This window comes from Fistularia commersonii, chromosome 21, assembly GCF_037954325.1.
Source record: "Fistularia commersonii isolate RoL2024-O1a breed Wild chromosome 21, RoL_Fcom_v1.0, whole genome shotgun sequence".
Classification (NCBI taxonomy): Eukaryota; Metazoa; Chordata; class Actinopteri; order Syngnathiformes; family Fistulariidae; genus Fistularia; species Fistularia commersonii.
Genome location: NC_141304.1, coordinates 12,730,391 through 12,753,615, shown reverse-complemented (window position 1 = coordinate 12,753,615; position 23,225 = coordinate 12,730,391). Strand labels below are relative to the sequence as shown.

The 23,225-nt window shown below is 44.8% G+C and overlaps 1 protein-coding gene across 16 annotated transcripts in view; it reads right to left on the bottom strand.

Moving 5' to 3' along the window:
* Positions 1–23,225, bottom strand: part of magi1b (membrane associated guanylate kinase, WW and PDZ domain containing 1b) — a 139,972-nt gene that overhangs the window by 73,534 nt on the left and 43,213 nt on the right. For all 16 annotated transcript variants that reach the window (XM_086167940.1, XM_086167944.1, XM_086167942.1 and 13 more), the window contains exon 2: positions 6,118–6,234. In XM_086167940.1, the coding sequence (XP_086024066.1) occupies positions 6,118–6,234 (117 nt within the window). The remainder of the gene's footprint in view (positions 1–6,117; positions 6,235–23,225) is intronic.

Sequence of the window (23,225 nt, the reverse complement as noted above, 5' to 3'; positions counted from 1 at the left end):
GGTGGAACAAACTTCCAGAAGCAACAAGACTAGCATCATCTCTCTCAACCTTCAAGAAACAGGTAAAAACTGTTCTCTTTCAGGACTTTTTACTGCGCTGATGCCCCAGATCAGGTTAGGCAGCAAGTAAGGCTATGCAGTGTGTGTGTGTGTGTACGTTTGTGTATGTCTTTGTCAAAAAAAAAACAAAAAACAAAAACTCACTGACCCAAGCTTACTGTTCTGTATATTTCCTGTGCATCGTGTATTTGCAGTCCCTATGTCCTCTATTGTAAGTCGCTTTGGATAAAAGCGTCTGCCAAATGCAATGTAATGTAATGTAATGTCTATTTATTAGCGGATGTCTTGCTATCCTTAACATCTGTCGGTATTTATATTTAAATTTATTTTACTTTTTTTTTTTATATAGCTACCTTACCAAATGAATTTCCCCCATGGGGATCAATAAAGTTTATCTTTAATCAAAATATCTCAATCCCATGGATTTTATTTTTTTTTTAAACCTATAACCTCCCCCGGGGAGATCCGAAACTCAACCAAAATGCAAAATAGCCTACATACATTTGGATTTGTAAATGAATGCATGCCTTCGGCAATTCTGCACAATTTTGCACAAACACATACGATGCGGTCTAAAAGATGTCTTAAGGAATGCAATAACCGATATTCATTGCAAATCCTCTGTTAGCACAGGGCCGGCATGTCGAAGCTTCACCTCTGTCCAAATAGAAATTTGGACATAAGCATATGAGGTTAACAGAGAATGGTCGCGGTAATCTAGTTAGCATACCTTTGCATCGGAATACTCCCCCGAAACACGGCCAAAACCTGCAGTTCAAGGCTGAAACGTCCAAAGCAGACACAAGTGCAGGGTACGCTCACTTTTCACATGAAAAAAAGTTAATTTCCGCAAAGCAGAGATGTGAAAACGGTTTTATAAACTGCCACGGCCCCATTGATCAAGTTACAAAAGTGTACCGACCGAACCATATTGTCGTCCAAATCTTGCGAAATATTATGCAGGGCTTTTGTTTGTCATGGCTGCAAGTGGTTGGAGCGTGAGACCAGTCCCTTTTTTCCGTCTTTGGGCTAGAATATGGCTAGTTCATCACAAACAGATGAATATTGCAAAAAAAAAAAAAAAAAAAGCCAATAAAAAAAAAAAAAAAAAAAACACAAATATTGCAAAAAAAAAGAAAACATATAAATATTGCAAAAAAAAAAAAAAAACTATAAAGAAGGATAAATCGCGAGGACCGAACAACAAAAAAAAATAAACGGCTAACTAGTGAGGGTCCACTGTACAAGGATGGTGAGCAGTGCATCGTGTTCTCTGCGGATATTTAGACATTCACATAGCCTCAACAATAAAATCCAAAATCATATAGTATGATCTTTGTTTTTGATCCTGGATGATTATTATTTCACTGGTTTCATGTCGGCTGATTGCACATTCGCAGGTGAAAAGATTGAAAGCAAACACCTCATGATGTCATTGTCAAACTAAAATAGAGCCATTAGGACTTGTAGGCTCCCGGAGCGGGCTGCAAGTCCGCCTGAGTATCTGGGAGGGGAAATGATCTGCGCAAAAGTTTTTTTTTTTTTCTTTCATAAAATTTGTGACGGTCTTTGCTGGTTTAAATGCCCTGATTTTGTCAAACCGCCTGGAAGCCTCTGTCACACGTTGATCTGTACGCACGGCGGGGAAGAAACAGTGGGCGGGGCCACAGGGGGCTCGGCTTGTCAGACCCCTCCCATCATCTCCCCTCCGTTGGGAAACATTACTTTGACACAGCTAAAGATGTGTTTGTCTGTTTTGCAGGGCAGAGAGATTGCAGGTTTAGTTCAATATCACGCCATTACGTGGTCAAAGCTAGCAAGCGGGAGACAATGAGTCACCACTTAAGATCACCACGGACTTCTTCCCAAGCTTCACAACTTGCAGCACTGAACCTGGACGCTGTGTATCAAACACGTCCTTATCACTTTCCTCCAAATTACTCTCTCAAAAACACAGTATATAGCGCAGACTTTTGCGCTAACCATGTAAGGACACACACCAAGGAGGACCTCTTTTCCCTGTACTTGTATGCTCTTTATGTAGGCTACACTGAATTGTACTGATCCTGTGAGGTTTTTACCATATTATAAGACTGGAGAATGGCCTTTTTCCACACATACTGGGGGTCTGGAGGGTTGGGAGGGGGTCCCAAATCATATGGAATCAGAGATCCGGAGTCCTGTATCTGTCCAGTATCGGTGACTACAATTGACCATTTATCAATGCTGTGTCATGCAGGGGAGATGCAAGGTGTATTACAGCCACCAGGTCAAACTGTATTTGTTACTCACTGTTACCACACACACACACACATAGACAGAGAGACAGACAGGAGGCTACATCCTGGTATTGTAGCAGACGAGTCACTCCTGTCTCTGGCCAGCCTGCGAGGCTAATGTTGATGTGAATGTGTGAGAGTGTTTTTTTTGCGTCCCTACATCCTCTCTTGTCTACTCTCCGCCCGTTCCCCTCCCCCTCCCATCCCTAACTCCACCCCACCCCCATTCCCACACAGCTTCATTCCCCCACCATCTCCGTCCAAACGTCCTCTTAGCCTATATACGGGGGTGGTCGTCCTATCGTCTGGACCGCTAGCTGGTTAATTCCCCGCTCGCTCATATGTCGAGATGAACCCCCGAGCCTCTGCGGACGTCCGAGCCGCCGTCACCTCGGCCGCCTCGGCGCAAAACAACGCTACTTTCCTCGAGTCCCGTTAGAGAGGCTACCGGATGCCGAGAGAGCTGAGCTTCAGATACAGGTTCGAACCGAGCAGAACGACCCAACCCGCTCCTCGCCGCCGCCGCCGTTGCTGTCGCTGCTGACAACAGGCGGGGAGCGAAAAGAAAAAGGAGAGGTGGCTGCGAGGAGACAAGAGGCAGCGGTGTCAGGAGGGGAGGTGGGGGTCAAAAAGAGAGCAGAAAGGAGGGAGCGGCGGCGGGCGGGATAATGTGAGTGGGAATGCTGAATGTGCGGATGGGGTGACCGCAAGGATAACCGACAGATGCCTTGGCAACCGGGGGGGAAAAGGAGGGAGAGCTGGGGTTTCAGATTCTCGACTGGGTAATAATGGGAGAAATGGGTAGGGAATCACTATTTGGAGACATTTCGGGGGGGCGGAGGCGAGGGGGCGTTAATTTGAGTTTTCCGTTTGACTTCAAATTTCGCAAACGTCGTTAGGAATCATCGTTTCTGAATTAAAGTTGAATGACCAATACAAAATGTCAATAGTTAGAGTAGGTTAGCCTGGGCTAGGCAAGAGTTAAAAACAAAATGTCGTATTCGTTTAATTAGGATTTTGCTTTATTGTTTTTTTTTCTCTCGACACATGGTTGGGAACGAGCCTGAATATTTTTAAAATGAAAGCAAACCGTACAAGTTTAATGTTCTGTTTCAGTCATGCAACGCAGGCTTTTATTTCATTTACTAAAGCCAATAAAGATCTGCAACACATGCTATCCCTCCACATTTGAATGTTTCGGGTTACACTCACGCACACCAGTGGACATTAGTGCTGCAGAATTGCTAACGCGGGTTATTTCTCATCTTTTTTTATTATTATTATTATTAGATTTCATTCAATTTGGGATCTTGTCACTAAATTAGATCTGGAAAAATCCAATCTAATTTAACCTGCACTTAACACTACAACTCTGCAAAATCATACAAAAAGAAACACCCGCGTGCCTGCATAACTGCGTCGATACATTAATACACAAACACACAAAGTGGCTTGGATAATAATCCCAGCACCGCCGCCAGAGCTCCCTGCCCGCCGTGCAGCTTCCGGCTGGGCATCCCATGAAACACCGCTGTCAGGGTTGACGGGTGACTTGAGGACGGACGACCTCACGGCGGCACATGTGACACTCATCGGTAGTTTTGCGTCATAAATATGGAGCTAAATGCAGAATACGCCGTCAAATAGTGGCCACAAACTGGTCGACCCCAAGATCCGGATGTAGCAGCAATGCTAACTATGGAACATAATGTGGATGTCGAGCGTCTGCCGCCGGATGGCTTAATTCGTGCAACATATATTCTAATCAAATTAAACTCATAATCTTCATTTTAAAGAAATGTGTTTTAACTTAATGGATAAAAGTCTAGTTAAACTTTACGGCCATCAAATGCGTGCTGATGCTGCTCGAAAAAAAGCTTGATACTGAAACTTCTTCTTCACCAGTCCATTAAATACAGCTCTGGGACGACAACAAGACGACAAAAATTGTCGATGAAGAGAAACAAACGTGATGTTCATTTTGCTTTTTTACAGCGAAGTCGACTCAAAGGGAGGAGGAACCCCGGTCTTTCACGCGCGCACGTTTCGGTTTCCTCTCCTGCACGCCGTGCATTGATCACAGCAGTTCGTGCAAATGGAGCGGAGCTTCGACCAGCACCGGGATGCAGGTCAACAACCTTGCAAGCTGAATTCACACAAATACGCACACAGGAAAGAAAAAGGGAAATAAGAATTACATAAATGAATAAAGGAAATGATAAAAAAAAAAAAAAGGCGCAATTCTTTATTTTAAGCATATCATTGGTTTTCATTGACGTTACGTGTATGTGCACAGGAGGGGTTTACCGATGGACCGATGCTGCTACGTGCGATTAAATATGATTACATGATTGTTTAAAAAAATAAATGAATTATTTGGTGTGAAATCCTCCTTTACAAGTGTCGGACACCATCAACTGGAAAATATGGCAGTCTTAATAAACACAACGGCCGGGGAACGCCTCCGCGCTCTGCTTCCTGCTAACAACAGTAGGGTTTCTGCTGGTGTGCCAGGGACCACTCAGTGATTAAAATGGCCATTATGGTCAGACCCCCACCCTCCACCAGTGTCTGGCTGACATATGGCCTTGGAGGTAATGCAGATAAAGTCCCCTAAACAAGCCAACAGAATACATTTAGTAATTTGCGTGAGGACACTGTGAATGAACTAATTGAAAAGCAAGCAGATAAGCGGCGGCTAGCGCGGATATTTGAGATGCGCGGCCTCTAAGATGAAACAAAAAACTAGGATTCTAGGGAAAATATTGATTGAAATGTGATCCAGGCTGAACACCTGGGAATTTAATTCTGATGTTCAAAACATGTGAAAGGTAAAATGGGATTCAGAATGTGGTTGAAAAGTTTGAAGTGTCATGTATTGAAACTGCACAAAAGCAAATTATTGACCCTCACAAACACACGACCCCCGGCTCATATTCATCCTTGAAACCGGTCTCATCTCATATGTTAATCCAGGAATGAAAAAATTACTCTTCAACTCAGCAACAGAGGGTTGTAACATTCATATATCCCAATTTACCGAGCTCTGGGGTTTGCTTTCGGAAGTGAACCTCTGGTAAAATGGATTTGAAAAAGAACAAAAACTCAAAGGGATTCACTCTGATCAGGAGATGAAGTCATCAGCCTGGTCAACGGCACGGACAATTTTGGTTCAAAAGCCAAGTACAGTAATACCATCCAAAGGTGAGACTGAAATAATCAGGCTATAACCGACCAAAGTTTCCGTCACGGCCAAAAAGCTAAGCTACAACTTGTGCTAAAAATCCTTCCAGGTGGTTAGTGAACCCGCTATAACTTTGATTGCGTATTCTTTTCTGGTGAAATTAACGGCGGCGCAACGTAAGCACAGGCGGGGGAAAGCTTTGGAGCGGCCACTTTGTTTTGTGACACGGCTAAACTTTGATCAAGCATGCAGAGTATTATGGTTTGGCTTGCCAAAAAAATAACCGGTAATGCTAGAATGAATTGCTAGCGCGGCATATTTCGAAATCAGGGGAAAAGTCTGCAAAACGGGTGGCGCGCTACCACCTGCACAGGGGCCGTCCACTCTGAAAAGGTTTTTTTTTTGTTTTGAGCTTGTGTAAATGAAAGAAAAAAAGCATTTTAGTGGGAATTCTAGCGTATGGCTGTTTTTAGTTTGGTATTAAAATGATATCTACAAAGCAAAGTCTGCACGAAAGAACCGTGCAGGAGGTTCGCGGGGCAACGAAAGGTTACGGTGAAAACGGCGACATTACGGAGAAGGTCGTGGACTCACAAGGCACGGCGTGGCGGTAAAGGTTGTCTCGGATGGTCTGCTGCAGTTCGTGGTCTGGCGACGACTTCTGGAAGCGCTGGCTCAGATAGTGCTTCAGGTCCTTGTTGAGCTTGCTTCCTGCCATTGTGGAGGAAAACAGGAAATGACGTGGTGAGTGCATTGAAACAAAGACGGCGGAGACGTAAACACCGCGAAGGATGGACGTTTCATTGCGCGAACAAAGGTCTCATTTAATCGTCCGCGACGTATCTCGCAAACCGCAGCACGTGGAGATGTTCTGGATTGTACACCTGGCTCAGACACTCAGGGAGGTTGCAGGATGCAGGTCCCCGTCTCCCACCCCCCCTCCGCACCCACTCGGGTCCAGCCAAAACTAAGCCCGCTAGCATTACGGCTAGTACTATGAATCAGCCCTCCCACCGTTTGGCCATCTGGACCTCAGACACACATTAGACTACTGAAGGGCAGCACTGCTGGAAAGTGTCTGTGTGTGTGTGTGTGTGTGTGTGAGTGCACGTTTATTTCTAAACGTGTGACCATTTTAGCAAGTGTCCGACGTGACAAGGCTAAGCGAGTGCAAACACGACACAAGCAGCACGACAAGACGAGGTACAGCGGAGATGCGGCGCACGCCCTGCGCGATGACACGGGACGTGCACGTTTTACTGTTTCCTTAATTGCTCATCTGACCTCGGATTCGTCGGACGACGACGGTGTTTCACGGAGCAACGATCGCACCTCTATACTAAACCGTATCTCATTGTGTCGCAATCATGATTTATCTACTATCTTTGCATTGCTGCTGAGACCAATCTGGGGTGTCTTGGGCAAACAGCCAGTCATAAAAGACCTTGGATTCTGTTTCCATGGAAACTGTGCCTGTGTGTCCACATGTGCACGAGTGTTTAAAAACATGATTGAGATTTTTATCATTTTACAGACATGTATCCTGGGCTAAAAATAAACCCGGATCAAAGAATTAACAACCGATACTATGGTATTTTGGACTTATTTATTTTGTCGTCTATTTTCGGCCTGAGCGCAGCTCTAGTCCGTCATTAGTAATACATAAAAACAATTGTCAGTTGTGTATTAAAGACTAGGTTTTGGCTCTCCTGCCCATGTAAAAGTGCTTTTAAGCTTAATTGATATTTTTTAGCAGGGACATACCTAGCCTGTCAAATCCAATTGTGCAGTTCTAAATCGTTCGGATTGAGAACATTTCAGTGCTCGCTTTTATGACAGTTGGTGACAGCGGGAGGAAATGTTAGGTCTCCGCTGACCTACCCGAACCCCCTCCCTACCCCTCACAGAGGAATCCTGCTCTTGGCACCGACCCCTCTCGGGCAGATCGCCGGGTTGTAATCCTCGCACTAGGTCAACGGGCCGGAGCACAGAGGCCGACACACACCACCTGACGCGGCCCCGAGTGGGCATCCACCTCCCCAAACACGATCCCCCCCGGCTCCTGCGGTCTAGAACGTTGGGTTGGGAAAAGCAATCGCAGAAAGCTTTTGCTAAATGGAAATGGCAGAGCTCAAATGGGAGTTATTAAAAGTGGTATGATATATCTCTAAAACAAATTTCTTCACAGTGTTCCGCAAAACGAACACATCGGATAGAGTTTGCGGAGACGCCACGTGCTTCGGTCTTGCTTGCTTCTGAACAAATCAAGTCTACGGTAGCCGGCGTGCTTCTTTTCGCTTTAGTTTGCTGGTGGCGGCGGTGCAAGGACCGGTGAGGCCAACAGGCTCGACAGTGAGGAGAGCCCGCTCGGTGGCGGCGGGGAAGGTGACGGACAAACTGGGAGCTGTCCTGGGCAATCATTCCCAACTCCTGCACAAACTGCAGCCGATGGGCAGCTTGGTTTATCCGAACTGAACCCTTTAGACCAGACCATGGCATTTTACGTCCCGCGGGCCACATCTGGCCTGTTTTGAATTTTAATCCGGCCCGCCGAACTATTTTCTTTCAATATTTTCAAAAGTATTTTCAAACAATATTGAATTTAGAAACGCATTTTTTCCTTTTTTTAAATTTTTTTCCTTTAAGTTATTTCCAAAACAATGCCTGTCGGTACATTTATATCATTATTATATAAATATTATATCTATATTATTATTATCTATATTATTATAAATTACTATTATTATTATTAATGATTTTAAAATTGAAATAAAATGCAAAAAAAATTAAAAAAAATTAAATTGCAATTTTCCTTTTGTTCACCTACTTTGCCCGTGCATAAAAATGAAATAAGAAATGTGTCCCACCAGCCAAAATAATTGCCAACCCTGCTTTTGACGCTCCTTCGAGCCCTCGGCCATCAGACTGTATAACATGAGTTTGGACGGTACTCCGGCTACCAAAACCTCTCTATCGCAACCATTCATACGTGTCACACCTGAACTATTTTTATCCTTGTTGGTCTCAGCCCATTCGCATCCTGCTTATTTTTGTTTATTTTTGTCACTGCTATTGTCACTCGTTTTATGTTCCTACCCTTGTTGTTGTCCTTTTGGTTGTCTATTGTCACCCTTGCTGTTTTTTCCCCCACCATTCTGTTGTCTATTCTTATCCTTGTCAATGTTGTTGTTTTCTCTGCTATCTATTTGCAGATGTCTTTTTCTATCTTTTAATCGTCTTCTAATTGTCTATTTATTGATACTACAACTGTTACGCTGCTGTGACAAAAGAATTTCCTCTATGGGGATCAATAAATTCGATCTTATCTTAAATACAGTTGGAGCAATTGGGATATTTACTTGAGCGGGTGGGTGAGCTCAGTTTTTTTCCCTTTCACCTTCGAACTGACGTTAAGATGGTCGCTCGCGACGATAAAATATTCTCACGAGGTCGAGGGTTCGGGTGCAGGCACGTTTGGCGTGTCGATAAGGGGAGGGAATTGGCGGACGTTTTTGTGGAAGCGAATCCGGCCCCCAAAGTGAGACTCATTGCGACCGACACGTCGTTAATATCAGTTATTACCGAAGGCTGACGTCACGGAGGACGGGTCATCGGCTCCGACAGGAGATCGGACTTGGAGTTTGAAGCGCTCTGAGTCATTCGCTGACATAAAAAAATACAGAGAGAATAACTTTGTATTTTCAATTTCATGTATATTTACTGTACATCCAGCCGCGCCTATCTAAGCAGTCACCCTGGTTCACCCCGGTTCACGCCAGTCCATCACAAGACCACGTGTAAAGACGTACAAACATTTACGCTCATCATTTAGAGACACGCAACTGTTTCCTCTCACGTTTACATGTCTTAAAAATTTAGGGTTTCCGATTATCCATATGCAGGAAAGTGGAGAACATGCAAACTCCACATAGAAATTGAACAATTCTTGCAAACCGCTCTGCCACTGTGCCGGCCAAATCCAAATATCGATCCGTCTTCGGCCGCTTATCCTGCACTCAGGGTTACCCGGTCAATCTCAGGGTCACATACAGAGACAAACAATCATTCACTCATTTTTTTCCGTTTTATTTCCGATGAGACTACATGTTTTTGGAAACCGGGGAACTTGTGCAGACACGGGGAGAACATGCAAATTCCCCTTTACTCCGATTTCACGGGGTAAACGCTGCATTGAGCTTTTGAGCGACGGCCGCGCCGGTGAAGTTCCTCGAAGTTTTGCATCAATACGACTTAACAGGTGTTTGTTTGTATCGACTTAATGGACTTTCCTCTCTCCTGTCTACTTTCAATTAGACGCCAGACCCGAAGGTTAGTCATCTATGGGCTCCGTGACGGGATGGGATCGCTTTGTCAAGTCCGTACCACCCATCTCCACCTCGAGAAGGTCAAAGAGATCGGGACTCGAGTCCCATTTAAGTCATTAGGGTGACCAGACGGCCCCGTCAAACCGCTGCAGAGTACGCTAACACATTAACTGCTACGATGGCGCCCCAGTCTGTTGTAGTTCTTTGTGCGTGGTGACAAATCGCGCCGATCCAAGAGCCAAAAAGCGGCCTGTATTGGATTCCACCTCGGAGACGATCATGAGCTGGCTAAGGCCGGGTTATCATTTGCCGTCATGGAAATAAATTATCCCGTCTAGAGAGAATAATTAAAAACATTTATTATTTTTTAATTTTTTTTTTTTTTTTTATTTCAATAGAATGGGGTTCTAATTTTCTTTGATTTTTCACGGTAAGTTAAATGTAGAGCAGTAGGTTTTTGGGACTGAAAGTTGAGAATCAGCTCCAGGTGTGGTTTCCATTAGAGCCAGAATAAAGCGAGAGCAGAAAGAGAAGGCGTCGGGCGCGACGGGGGCCGGGGGCGCGTTCAGCCCGTCGGCCACCCACCAAATCCCTCCGAAAACAGATAATTAGAGAAGACATCTCCTTCAAACATGGCGCACCTGTTATAGATTTTCCATAAGCCCCACTAAAATAAGCAAAAGACTTAAGGAGGGAGACGTTCATCCATGACAGAGCTGAAGTGGGCAAGAGAGGGTTTACGTAGAAAAAAAAATAAAAGAAGTAGCAAGGAGGCGGCGCCGTCACACGAGAGGAGAACATCACGGTATATCGAAAAAGTTTCGAGATGGCAAAAATGCAAAAAAAAAAAAAAAACCTCCCCCTACTTTCTAGGCATCTCCCTCCCCCAACATACAGTTGACATCTGTATTCATGCCGTGGAGAAAAAAAAAAAAAACAAACCTTGGTGAAACCCAACCCGTGCTCGTACGGGCGGCTGCGGCGGGAAAGGAAAAGGTTTGAGCGATTTCTGCTGATTTGGAAATGGCAGGAGTCACAGACTTTTAACAAGCCCTCCGTGCTCCAAACAAGTAATGGCATTAAATCTTAGAAAGCCCTCGAAACCCGCCTGAAATTCCAGACCTTCGGTTACAACGACATGGATTTTTTTTGGCTGCTTTTGCAGAAATGAATTTCAGTTATGCGCGTTCTCTGGCAAAATAGCTGAGGCCCGCATTTCAAGGGGCGGGAAAGGGGGGGGGGGGAGGGGGGGGGCCCTCGGCGGGCCGAAATCTAAACTCGCCGACGCGTGATAACTTCTACTTGAACTGCAGCCGGCTCAAGTTTTTAAACGCAATTACGATTCCGGCGGATCGTTCGCACGACATGAAGGAGCTCGGATTTCCCGCAAAATGGAAAACGTTAACTATCAATTACAATTTTTGTGATATGTGCATTTTTTTTTTTATTTCTTTTTTTTTTTTTTTTTTTTTTACTTGATGTGGCCTCTCCTGACTGGAGGCGTCGGTCTATGTGACAAAAAAATAATTAAAAAAAAAAGATGCAAGCATGTCTTCTGCACGTTGCCAAGTCCGATTTTGGAAGCGACTGGCGTGTTTGGCTGTTACATCAAATGTAAAACACACAGTCTGGCATACAAGGTATCATCTCCCTTTTGTTTTTTTTAGATTTAATATCAGGGGACATGTCTTATCCACTTCACCGTCGACTGTTTAATTTAGTTGACTTTGTTTAACGCTGGATACGGTAGATAAACGGCCACATCTTATTCTGTTCAACCGTGAGACAACAAACCCCACCGAGTGAAGTCTTAAGTAATCAACTCTTTAAGCGAGCCCTCCGTCCGTGGCTGGAGTTAATCAGATTATCAGGGCTAATCGCCGGTTTATTGATTTGACCGGTGGCAGCTATATACAGTTAATATTCCTCATCGCTCAGATCTGATCGGGGCTTAACCATATGTCCTCATTATTGGAGAAGACAGAGAGAGAGCTAAATCTGACCCCTGACTGATGATTGGGGATCTGATGTATCTGCACAGACTTAATTGACCCTTTGCGCTCCTTCTCGCCGGACCTTAATCCCCAAAAAGTAACATTTCAGGTCTCGAGAATGAGATTTTAAATGATATGCAGGTGCTCCAGGCTGCTGAGGTTATTGTTTCATAGCAGTCTTATATTAACATAAATTGTATGGCAAATAGGTAACTTGGGTAATGACAGCAGGCATAATGAGTTGCAGGACACATGGTATAGTGAATATACACACACACACACACACACACACACACATATATATATATATACATACATATAAATACATACACATACACACATATGCATGCATACATACACATTCGTACATACACACACATACATATACACATACATACATACATTTACATACATATACACATTTGCATACATACATACACACACATATGCATGCATACATACATATATACATACATATCAAAAAACACACACACAAACACATTCACATACATACATACACACATACATATATACACATTATACACATACTTACATTTATATACATACATATATATACACTTGCATGCATACATATATACTCTTGCATACATACATACATACATACATACATACATACAAACACACAAACACATATATACACATATGCATACATACACACATATATATACATACATACATATACACATAAATATACACAAACACACACACATATATACACAAACACACACAAATATATACACACACACATACACACACACACACACACGCACGCAAACACACACAAATATATATGTATATATTTACACATTTTAAATCAACTTTTTTAACAGTATCTTTCGACTCAAGTGTCACAGTGAAGCAAAGGTATTTCTTTCTTTGAGGTCCCTTTAAGTAATTTAGATTGTTTAATACACTGAATGTCAAATACAGAAAACATATAACACTAAGCAACTTCCATTAAGGAAATAACCTGCGGCTTTGCGTCGCAAAGTGCCCCTTCTTGCAAGTCCGTGTCCACAAACTCCAGTCATTAAAGTAATGTGATCGCCGGCCCGCGAGCACCTCTTTAATAGGCGACCCGCAACAAGCTTGCAAACAAGCACCACCTCCAGCGCGAGGACGCGCACGGCGGGAGAGACGAATAACGCGGCCGCTCGACAATTTCAAGTGAATTACAGCGGATCAACTACTCAGTTATTCAACTAATTGTCACAGATTGGACGGCGGCTGGAGATGAGAGATGCGGACCAGCCAAGACAGGTTCTTTGAGAAAAGGCAGATGGTTGGGATTCTTCAACCAAAGCTGCTACAATGAGACCGAAGCGAGCGCTTTGAATCGGCAGCCTCTCAGCAGATGGCGGCGGAGATGCGGCGAGGACCCATCTTTCATATTCAAACTGAAGACAGGTGTGTGTGTGTGTGCGCAAACGTTCTCGTCTTCCCTCACGCTGCTAAACTAGACGTGGCTTAAATCACAGCAATGACCGGAGCCTGTATCCATAGCAACAGCTGCCAGATGAGTTAAAGAGAGAGGGAGAGCGGAGGCGACGCCGGCCGCAGCAAGGAATATTCTGCCGCCCCCGTCTGGACTAACACAGCGTTACAAAAACAAAGGAGCAAAAACAGAATCTCACAATTATGTTCGGATAATCCAAGACTGAAAGTTCACAGACTCTCCGAAGGAAGGCGACTGAAAGAAACATTTTTAAGGAACACGGTCCGGTATGCATGGAAATGAGGGATTGCGCTGAGAAGTCAATTCTCCATCACTATTTGGACATCCATTTGTCATTTACAAAACCCGACCGGAGGAGATCCGCGCGCGAGGCGCAACCCTCGCCGACCCCGACCGCCGTCGCAAACAGAGCCTGATTAAAATTCGCCGCCTTGGCCGGTCGATAGCGTTTCGCAAACGGCTTGCCGACGCACCTTTGACACCTCCTGCTTGGAAAGTCAAAACAGATCTTTGAAGTGCTTTCGGGTTTCTTCGTATGCTGGCGTATGCTGGCGCGGCGGAGCTTTTTCCTATGTCTTAGATTGCTTTCATTGATCGTAGAGGGGCGGTTAATTCCGAGGGGGAATTTATCTCCTCGCACTGAGCGCAAAAAAAGGGGTCGCGGCAGAAGCGTAAACCCCAACCCTCCCCCTCCCGACGGCATCTTTGAGGCACACGTGTGATTTTTGGGGAGTTCATGCAGCTTCACGCTGAAGGCGTCGCAAAGTCAACACAGGTTTAATTGAACCGGCATCGGCGTTTGTATTCCGGCACCCGCGCTGTAAACAATCAATGCAGATTTGTATATTCATCATCAGGAGTTTAACAGAATAACGGGTCATTTGCATTCTCGTGATGGTTCCTTAAACAATCTGCGCCTCGGCGCCGTCCAAAGAGGCTTATAAGCGAGAGCCGAGAAGATCCGTCAGGCGCTGCCGGTGAACAAATATGCAAAAAAAAAAAAAAAAAAACGCGGGCCGGGTCCAGGAAGACATCAGAACTGAAGCCGGCAAACACGCGACATCTCCAAAAAAAAAAAAGTAGCCGTGATCGGGAAATACTCGGTCGGTGGCCTCCTGGAGGCAAGACCGTGAAGGTGTGACCGAAGCTAAGCCAGAAGCGAGTATTTTGAAGGTAATTACCTCTCCATCATGAGCTCTGCAGCGAGACGGGTGACATTTCAGGACCACCGGGAGTATTAGTCTTCCATGACACCCCTCCCACCCCACAGCTAATAACCCCCTATCAGCCCTCTCACAGGGAGAGACACGATAATGAGAGATTCAGGAGGACAATATGGGACAAAGGAGGATTAACGGAGATCGAAGCTTGATATGAATTGCCGAGAATGTAAAGAAGTGTGCGTGAAACACAGCTGAGGCAGATACGGATGCCGTCTCCCTCCAGAAGGAGGCTATTTGAATTCAGCGACGGCGTTTTTTTCCGACTCGGACGCGTTTCGTCAAAGTTATTTGTTCGGTTTGACAAATAAACACGAATGAGCAGATGCGGGTCGCAGGGAGCGGGTGAAGTGGACTATCAGTGCTCTGTCAAACACGCATATTGTGCATAAATGCACTTTTGGGTGTTTGTTACCAAAATTTCCGGACTATAAGCCGCAACTTTTTTCCCACGCTTTGAACACTGCAGCTTAGACAATAATGCGACTAATTTATTTATTTATTTATTTTTTTGGGGGGGGGGGGGGACTAACCTGAAATTACCGTGAAATTCTGAGGCTGTTTGATTCCGAAAAGCGAGGATGAATGGCTGGATAGATGGACTTCTCCTTGTGTTATTTATCATTCACCTTTATAATCAGCTGTGTTACAGGAACTTGTCAAAAAAAGCATTTCCAGTGCGTATTTGTGGATGTTACGGATATGTGTTTAATTAAAAGTTAAAAAAAAAAAAAAAAAATCTGTTTAAATATCTCATGTTACAAGGTGGACACCTGCAGCTTATAGACAAGTGGGGCCTGTGCACGTACACGTATTTAATTCAGTTATTTTTTTCCCAGAGGGATTTATATTCGGATGCGCCGAATGGTCCGGAAATTCTGTTAATTTCAAAATGAATCGGCATATAACGACGCCAGATTTGCCAAAATCAAATATCGTTAAGACCTGTCGTAAACAAAAGGGAACAGAAGACCCGGCTCTGAATTTCGGAGTTTAAGCGTCTTATAATGATATCCCCTGTCACCCCTGCATCGCTCTCACATCTCACGGCGGGATAAGCGGGCGACCGCTGGGTTGTGATCAGGGCCGGTGTGTTAAGCCACTCCAGGCTCACGGTGTGCGACGGACCTACAACCGGCACGGCTGCGGGTGACGGCGCCGACGACGACGGGGAAGAACGAAAGCACAATTCCACGGTAAAGAGCGGGAGATAAAAGGTCAAACTGTCATGGAGGATGGCGGTGATTGACAGACGGGCTCCCCTTGACGCTCCTCACCTGTGCTCCGCCGCCGCCCGCAGGACCGCCTTCATCTCACATTTCCAGGCTTCTAATCAGCCGCGTGTCGCCGCCGCCCGCCCGCCCGCCCGCCCGCCCGTCCCCGGCGGTGCGGGGCGAGCTCATTATGTCTGCCACCAGGGGGCAGGTGTCATTCAGGATCATCGAGGGTGAGGGGGAAAAAAACGCTCACAAGACACGGCCGCTAAAACATGGTCTGTGCACATTATCTACGTCTTGGGAAATTTTTGGATTTGTAATTTAACATCAAAAGTCAAGTCAAAGTCAACTTTACTGTCACACGTATGGAGCATTGAAGTAGCGTTGCTCTTAGATCCAAAATGCAAAAGTACAAAAAAAATGATAAATAATTTGTCACAGAGAACGACGAGGAGGTAGAAATTGTAGGGTTTGATTTTTAAAGTGACAGGAGTGCTAAGGTGCAGTTGCAAAAAAAAATTGATATCTTTGGAATAATACCGCCAAAGATGTCAAAAAAGTGTATTTAAAAGCATATAGAATATGATAAGAACAAGCAAGAGGCTCCATTACATTATATTGTTTTTTTTTTAAATAAATCAAAAGAATACTGATTAACATAAAATGAATTGATTGCTGTTAAAATGTTTGACACTATATACACACGCACACATGCACCTATTTCTATACATGTATATACACACGCACACATACACACACACACACACACACACACACACACACACACCTGTATAAATACACAAACACGCACTCGCTCAAATAGACATATTTATCTATCTCTCAATATAAAGATGGAACAAGATAAACTAAGTGGTGTATGTTCAACTGATTTGCGCTTCAACTCCCGTATTTGCATTACCATGGGCTAAAATTCAAAGTTAAAACCAACTTTTTCACAACCATATCCTTTAGTGTCTTTTTTGATCTCTATCTGCTGAAAATCTTTGTTACGTGCTTCAAAAATGATTTCATATTTATTGTTTTTCTAAAAAAAAAAGGCGGTTGCTAACCGGTTTAATGAAAAAATGAATGGGATTCACATAGCTTTCTTTTTATATACAGTGATTTGTGTTTAAGTTTGTGATATTTTTAAGTTTGCTGCTTGTGCTGATCCCTGTTTTTACACTCCATGGATGTCATTATAAATATAAAAAAAAGTAATAAATTGTGTGAAATCATCTCCGAAGTGTTTTAAAGCAGATGCAAATGTGATTTGTGTGATCGCCGGTAGTTTTGACACAACTTCTATCCGTCATCTTTGATCCTCTCTTCTCTTTTGTGTCATAAGTTCTTTATTTATCACACATCCAGCCCCCGCTCTCTTACGGCGCTGCTCTTCCGGAAACGTTCGCTTCTAGCCGCCGCAGCTGTCCGTCCCTCAGTCCCGTCACGACGGAGAACGGGCACGACTGACCCATTTTTCCCCTCCATCCGGCGTCGTGTCGCGCGGCGCTGCTGACTCAAGACGCGCTCAAGATGTTGTGTGAACGCACAAATACGGACGCAAGGCCCCGTTCAGGCAGATGAATACATTTGGCAACACATGCGTACAAAAAAGGGACGCTCAAACGCTCCACATCTGCTCACTGATCTAAATTTAGTAATAGGATGGGAACGCACACGCGGGCTCGCGTAAAGAGGGTCACAAGAAGGAGAAGAAAAAAAAAAAAAAAAAAAAAAGGGACACGTAATGGTGCATAATTTCCTCTTATCTGGCGTTGGATGATGACGCGGATTACAGGACAACTTTATCCGTCATTATCGCCGTTGCTGTTTGGCAACACGCTCCGAAACCGCAAACGCTCGGTTTAGGCCGGGCCGTCGCCGTCGCGAGAGAAAATTAAAAGGGAGCTTCTGAATAACAAAAACAAACGGCGGCGCAAACATCCGTTTCTACTTTAAGACACGCGAGGCGGTAGGTCTGAGGGTCGCGCACTAATGGGGCAGTCACTGCTGGTTATGTCTGCAGCTCTTTCTGGGTCAGCATCAGGCAACACTCATCCAGCCCTGCATCCCTTAGCAGCTAACTCCAGGCCAGGCTGGAACACACACACACACACACACACACACACACACAGACGCACACACACAGATGCACAAATGCTTGCACATACTCAGATGTCATACCGATTTACAACCAGCAGGGGCAGATTGATATTAGAGGTATTTCTCATATGAACACATTTACACACACATGCACACACACATGCACACACACATGCACACACCATCATCTGTGTGTTTTTCCATGGACCCTTTGCTGCTCCTGTGCATTGAATTACTCCGTAAATGCACTCTTGTCACTGCGTCCATGACTCACAAGTGCATATGAGGGATGCACTCATGTATTGTGTGCAATGTGCAGTTGGGAGTGTGTTCTCTGCCCGGGAACATCAGCACACACACACACACACGCAGACACACATATGTGTTTTATAAGCATGATGAGAAAGATTAAGCTCAGTGAACCGTGGGGAAGACCTTTGTGGAGTTAGAAGGAGACTACCTCTGACGACAGCCTTTCAAATAAACAAACCAACACACCAACCAGGACGCAGGAAATGTGCTGATCTTAAAAAGGAGCCCGTATTTATTTGCGCGTGTGAACGGATAGGTTGATGAGGGCGCGGCGTTTTCTTAAAAACTGTCGTCACTGGAGCATTAAGTTAGGCCGGTGTGTAAGGCTGCCAGTTCAGAGGCTAAATCTGTCACACACACACACACACAAACACACACACACGCAGTAGCATCATCACACTGACAGGCAGACACACCTCCCGCCACGCTGTCAAAGGAGCCCTGTTTTAAATGTGCATCTTGCTAAGAAATTAGGACAAAGCTACTCTGAGCGGGACTTCTATTTTGATGGGGAACAGAAAACCCAACATGACACACACACACACACAAACACACACACTGCCCCCACGTCACTTCAACTCGAGCATCTTTTCCCGCAGACATGTCATCTCAGTCAATCAGTTGCATCTTTATGCAAAAGTGTGTGTCACAGTTTATGGAGGTCAAGTCTGGAACCGGTGCACTTTTTCCGCCGGCGACTTTTCCCACAGACGTTTCCCACCGTTGCATCCCAACACAGCGGCCTTAGTCGCGGGAACAACTCACACTTCCTCGTTCGGGAGATAAGTGCTACGCTATCTGCGGATTTCTTATCAACCTTAAATGAGTCACAGCCAGATTAGAGTAGGTTATGCGTTGAACCACACACCGGGACGTAACAACTAAATAAGAGTCGCCACAGACTCGGAATTGCAAAATGAGCAAACAGAGATCAAACTTGCTCCGCGGATGAAAACACCCGTCCAAAGACCGAAAGCTGACAGACATGAAATTGTGCTCGGTGCTGCTCGCGGATCCCGGGATTGGCTACGATTTTGCGGGGAGGGCGGAAGCGAAGGATACAAGGGAAGGATGAGGAGAAACAGAGGAAGGAGGGAGTGCAGGGTGTGTGCCACAGATGTGCCCCGACCACCCGGAGGGGGTGTGGCGTGCTGAGTGGACAGGAACATCCTGCACACACAAAGCCTGGACTCTTAAGTCACCTGATGGACCACCCAGGGAACTTCACCGTAACTTCAGACCCCCTTTTGGATGTGAGGAACGGCGTTGAGCATTTCCCACGTCTTAGCATGCGGCGGCAGAGGCCAGCGATGCTTCCGCGGGCGCAGTGGTAAAAAACTCTCTGGATGTATGTGGACACACCCCTACTGAGCTTTCTCACGCCGCGAGGTTACGTCAAGTTCAGTCGTACGGGATGTTCGCCCTCTCGGATGAGAGGAAGCGGAAAAAAAAAAAAAAAGATGTCTCGAACGTCAGCGGCGGTGACACGACGGGCTCGGACTCGTGACTCAAGGGAACGCGGATCATTAAACTGAGTGCGGGGGGGAGAAAAAAAAAAAAAAAAAGTAATATTTACAGCGTTGAAGAAGTCCATCTGTGGATCTCTGGAAAGCCCCGGCACCTTTAAAACCCTGCTACATCTCAAAAGAGGACGGCTGATTTGCAGAGACGTCGGTCGCGTACCTTCACGTGCTCTGAAACGAAGGGAAAATATCTGCCTGGTTCCTCGACTGCTTAATATCTTTAACTTGCCTTTCAACAATGTGCGGAATGATGAGAATTCAACACGTTCCCGTCCAGCTAAAGGAGGCGGAGGGTTGAGATCGGGCAGTACAAGCTTTGCCCGATGGAAAAAGTCGAAAGAAGAGACTGGTGACCAAGAATGTAAGAGGTCGTCACCGTGTGAATGGAAAAATTTGATGTTTATATGGATGTACTGTAGTTTTTCGGATTATAAGTCACAGTTTTTTTCATTGTTTGGCTGGGGGAGCAACTTAGGTGTGAAATTATTAACACATTACCGTAAAATATCAAATAATAACCCAGGCTATTAAGCTGATCTCAATAGGTCGGGCTATTATTTATCTCATTCACAAAACTTGGCATGTATTTGAATCTGGGGTGTTTGGGACAGGCGATGAATTACTTCCTTGCCAAAAAAAAAAAAATCTTGTCCAGCAATACTCATGAAATAGGCGTAACATTCTACGTCGTACTTTTATTTATTTATTGTTGTTATTTTACTCAAGTATGGCTTTGCATTGTTAAAACATCATGCGAAAGCACACGCGAGGGAATTTCATCTTTACACACCACAACACTGTCCTGGACGTCACTGGATGGATCGACAAAGCACGGCCTTCAGCGACGACCGAAACCATCCTGTCGGGATTCAGAGAGGCTGGAATAATTGGAACCGCAACTGACGATGACCCTGACGTAGGCGACGTACCGGTAGAAGAGGAAGCGGCGCATTGTCTACCTTCGGAGTTGGCGGAATTGTTCAGAAATGACACCGAAGAATAAGATTTCGTCGGATTTAGTGATTAGGAGTGACACTGATTGTTTGGTTGTAGCATGCTACAGTTATTTGAAAGGTTCTTATCATAATATGTTACATTAACATAGCCTACCAGGCACATTCTCTGTTTTTTATGCATCATATAATGTAGGCTATATTTATCCAGCCTGTTGTTACCTATTCTATTTTTATTTTAAATTGCCTTTCAAGATGTTTTTTTTTTTTTTTTGGTGTTGGATTTCATCCAAAGAATTTCCCCAAAAAATGTGACTTATACTCCAGTGCAACTTATATATGATTCTTTCGTTCTTTATCATGTATTTTTGGCTGGTGTCACTTATACTCCAGAGCGACTTAAAATCCGAAAAATACGGAAACTATTTATATAATCAGACACCGCAGCCATTCCGGTGGCTTCCGGAAAACGCTGATATGTACATTTGGTGATTCCAGACATTTGGTGATTCCACCCAATGACGGGTTTCAGCTTCAACAAGAGAAACCGTGATCCCGGTGACCTCCGTGACCTCTGTGACCTCCGTGACCTCCGTGACCTCCGTGCTTAGTTCACGGCTCACAATGCTGGTCATCATAGGCATGTTATCAGTTGGTTTTGGGTGGTGGTGTTGGTGGGGTCTGGACCAAATTCCATTGCCATTACTTTGACCTAGAAATAACAACACGGTGCTTAAGATTAAGGTAGTTTTGTCAGAGCTCTTTGAACATCTGCGGCAAATGTGTGCCGGACCGGCGCGCCGATATGGAGGTTTCCCTCGAAAAGTAAGACATCTGCGGGAGTAAACCTTGGAGGAGAAATATGTGAAGTGTTTTTTAAACGTAACCGTGACGAAACATTTCCTCCCACGTGAAAAAAAAAAAAAGAACACGGCGAACCAAGAAAAGCGGCCTGCTGAATATACGCCCAAAGAAGACCTTGGATCAATACACCATCAGTGAGCTGATCAAGCCGGCGATGAGTCCAATCACGTTCCCGTTGAGCCGAGCCGCTGGAATCTCCGCCGGCTTCGGCCAAATCCGCAGGAGCGGTCATCTTTGGCGAATTGATTTCAGCTCCGGAGCAATAAACAGCGACAGAATGCAGGGCGACAACTAAAACCTTCACTGCAAAACTCAAAAGCAGAGTCCAGGCCTTTTTAGGGAAAAGAGGTGATTAAGGTCCAATTACAAATCCCCCCCCTCCCGTTGTAATACAATCTGACTTAGGTAACCCAAGAAAAATGCTAGATGGCTCCGGACGGCGTGACGTGCCAGGGCAGCAGGTTCCAGGCCAAGCCCGGAAATGTCACGGAAGAAAACTGGTGGAAATCGACTTTTTGATTCGGAAGCGTTGACGTTAGCGCTCTCGGTGAGTCCAGGGAGCCAAACGCTAACGCTCGATGCTCAGGAGCGTGTTTTTTGTTTGTTTGTGTTTTTTTAAGTGTCTGTCTGGGGCAGATGGAGAGGTGTAACTAAAGAAATACCCCACCGGCTAATAAAAGCTAAAAAGACATCAAGACTCCTTGTAAAAAAAAAACAAAAAAACAACAGACGTCAGACACTGACATGTGGCCTCGCAGCTGCCACGACATTCACGCGACTCCGGAGGATAATGATGAACAACAGAACGACAATTTTCCCAAATATTACATAATCTGATACTAATGCGAGAGGAAAACGCATTTTGAGGAGCCGGGGAAAGAAACGTAGGCGGGCTTATTGCGTTGCATCAGTCTTGCAGGCTTCTGAAGCTCAAGTAACAAAGAAAAGACGACAACAGATCATTTTGGAACTACGTTCCGCTTCTTCGCGCGACACATTTTTGTCTTACTTGCGCATTAATAATTCTTTTTTTTTTTGTAGATTGTTTCGAGTCATAATGTGACAGCCGTCTTGAAAACGCAGTAAAAAAAAAAAAAAAAAAAAGAAAAAAAAGGAGTCTTGATGGCGACAGCACATAATGAGCATCTGTAAGCGAACGCTTGTTGACGAAATTAATAGTCTGGCAATACAGTGATCCCTCGCTATAACGCGGTTTACTCTTCACGGTTTTGCTACTTCACGGATTTGCATGGTGCATTGTGTTCTGCATTCTGATTGGCTAAAAAGTCACTCCGCTTCTTCTCTACCTGTGCGTCAATGACGTTGCAGTTTAATATGTACACGTACGTAAAACAGCTTGCCAAATTTACATTACGTACGTGCAAATTCTCTTGCAATTTCGAGTTTCTCTAAAACCCATAATGTTGACAAAACGCTCTGGATCGACAAAAGCACCTGGCAGGGCCCAAAAGGCCACGGAAGATGCTATCTATCGCAGATAAAGTTAAACTTCTGGACATGCTAAGGGAAGGTAAAAGCTATGCGGCTGTAGGTCGGCATTACGGAACTAATTAATCTTCCGTTCGTTCTATAAAGAAGGAAGAAAAAAACATAAGGACGACAGCAGCAACACATTTCGCAGCAGCAATAAGGTTGCGGTGGGCGGTGCTAATCTCCGCAATTTGAATCCTTCTGTTCACATTGATGATTA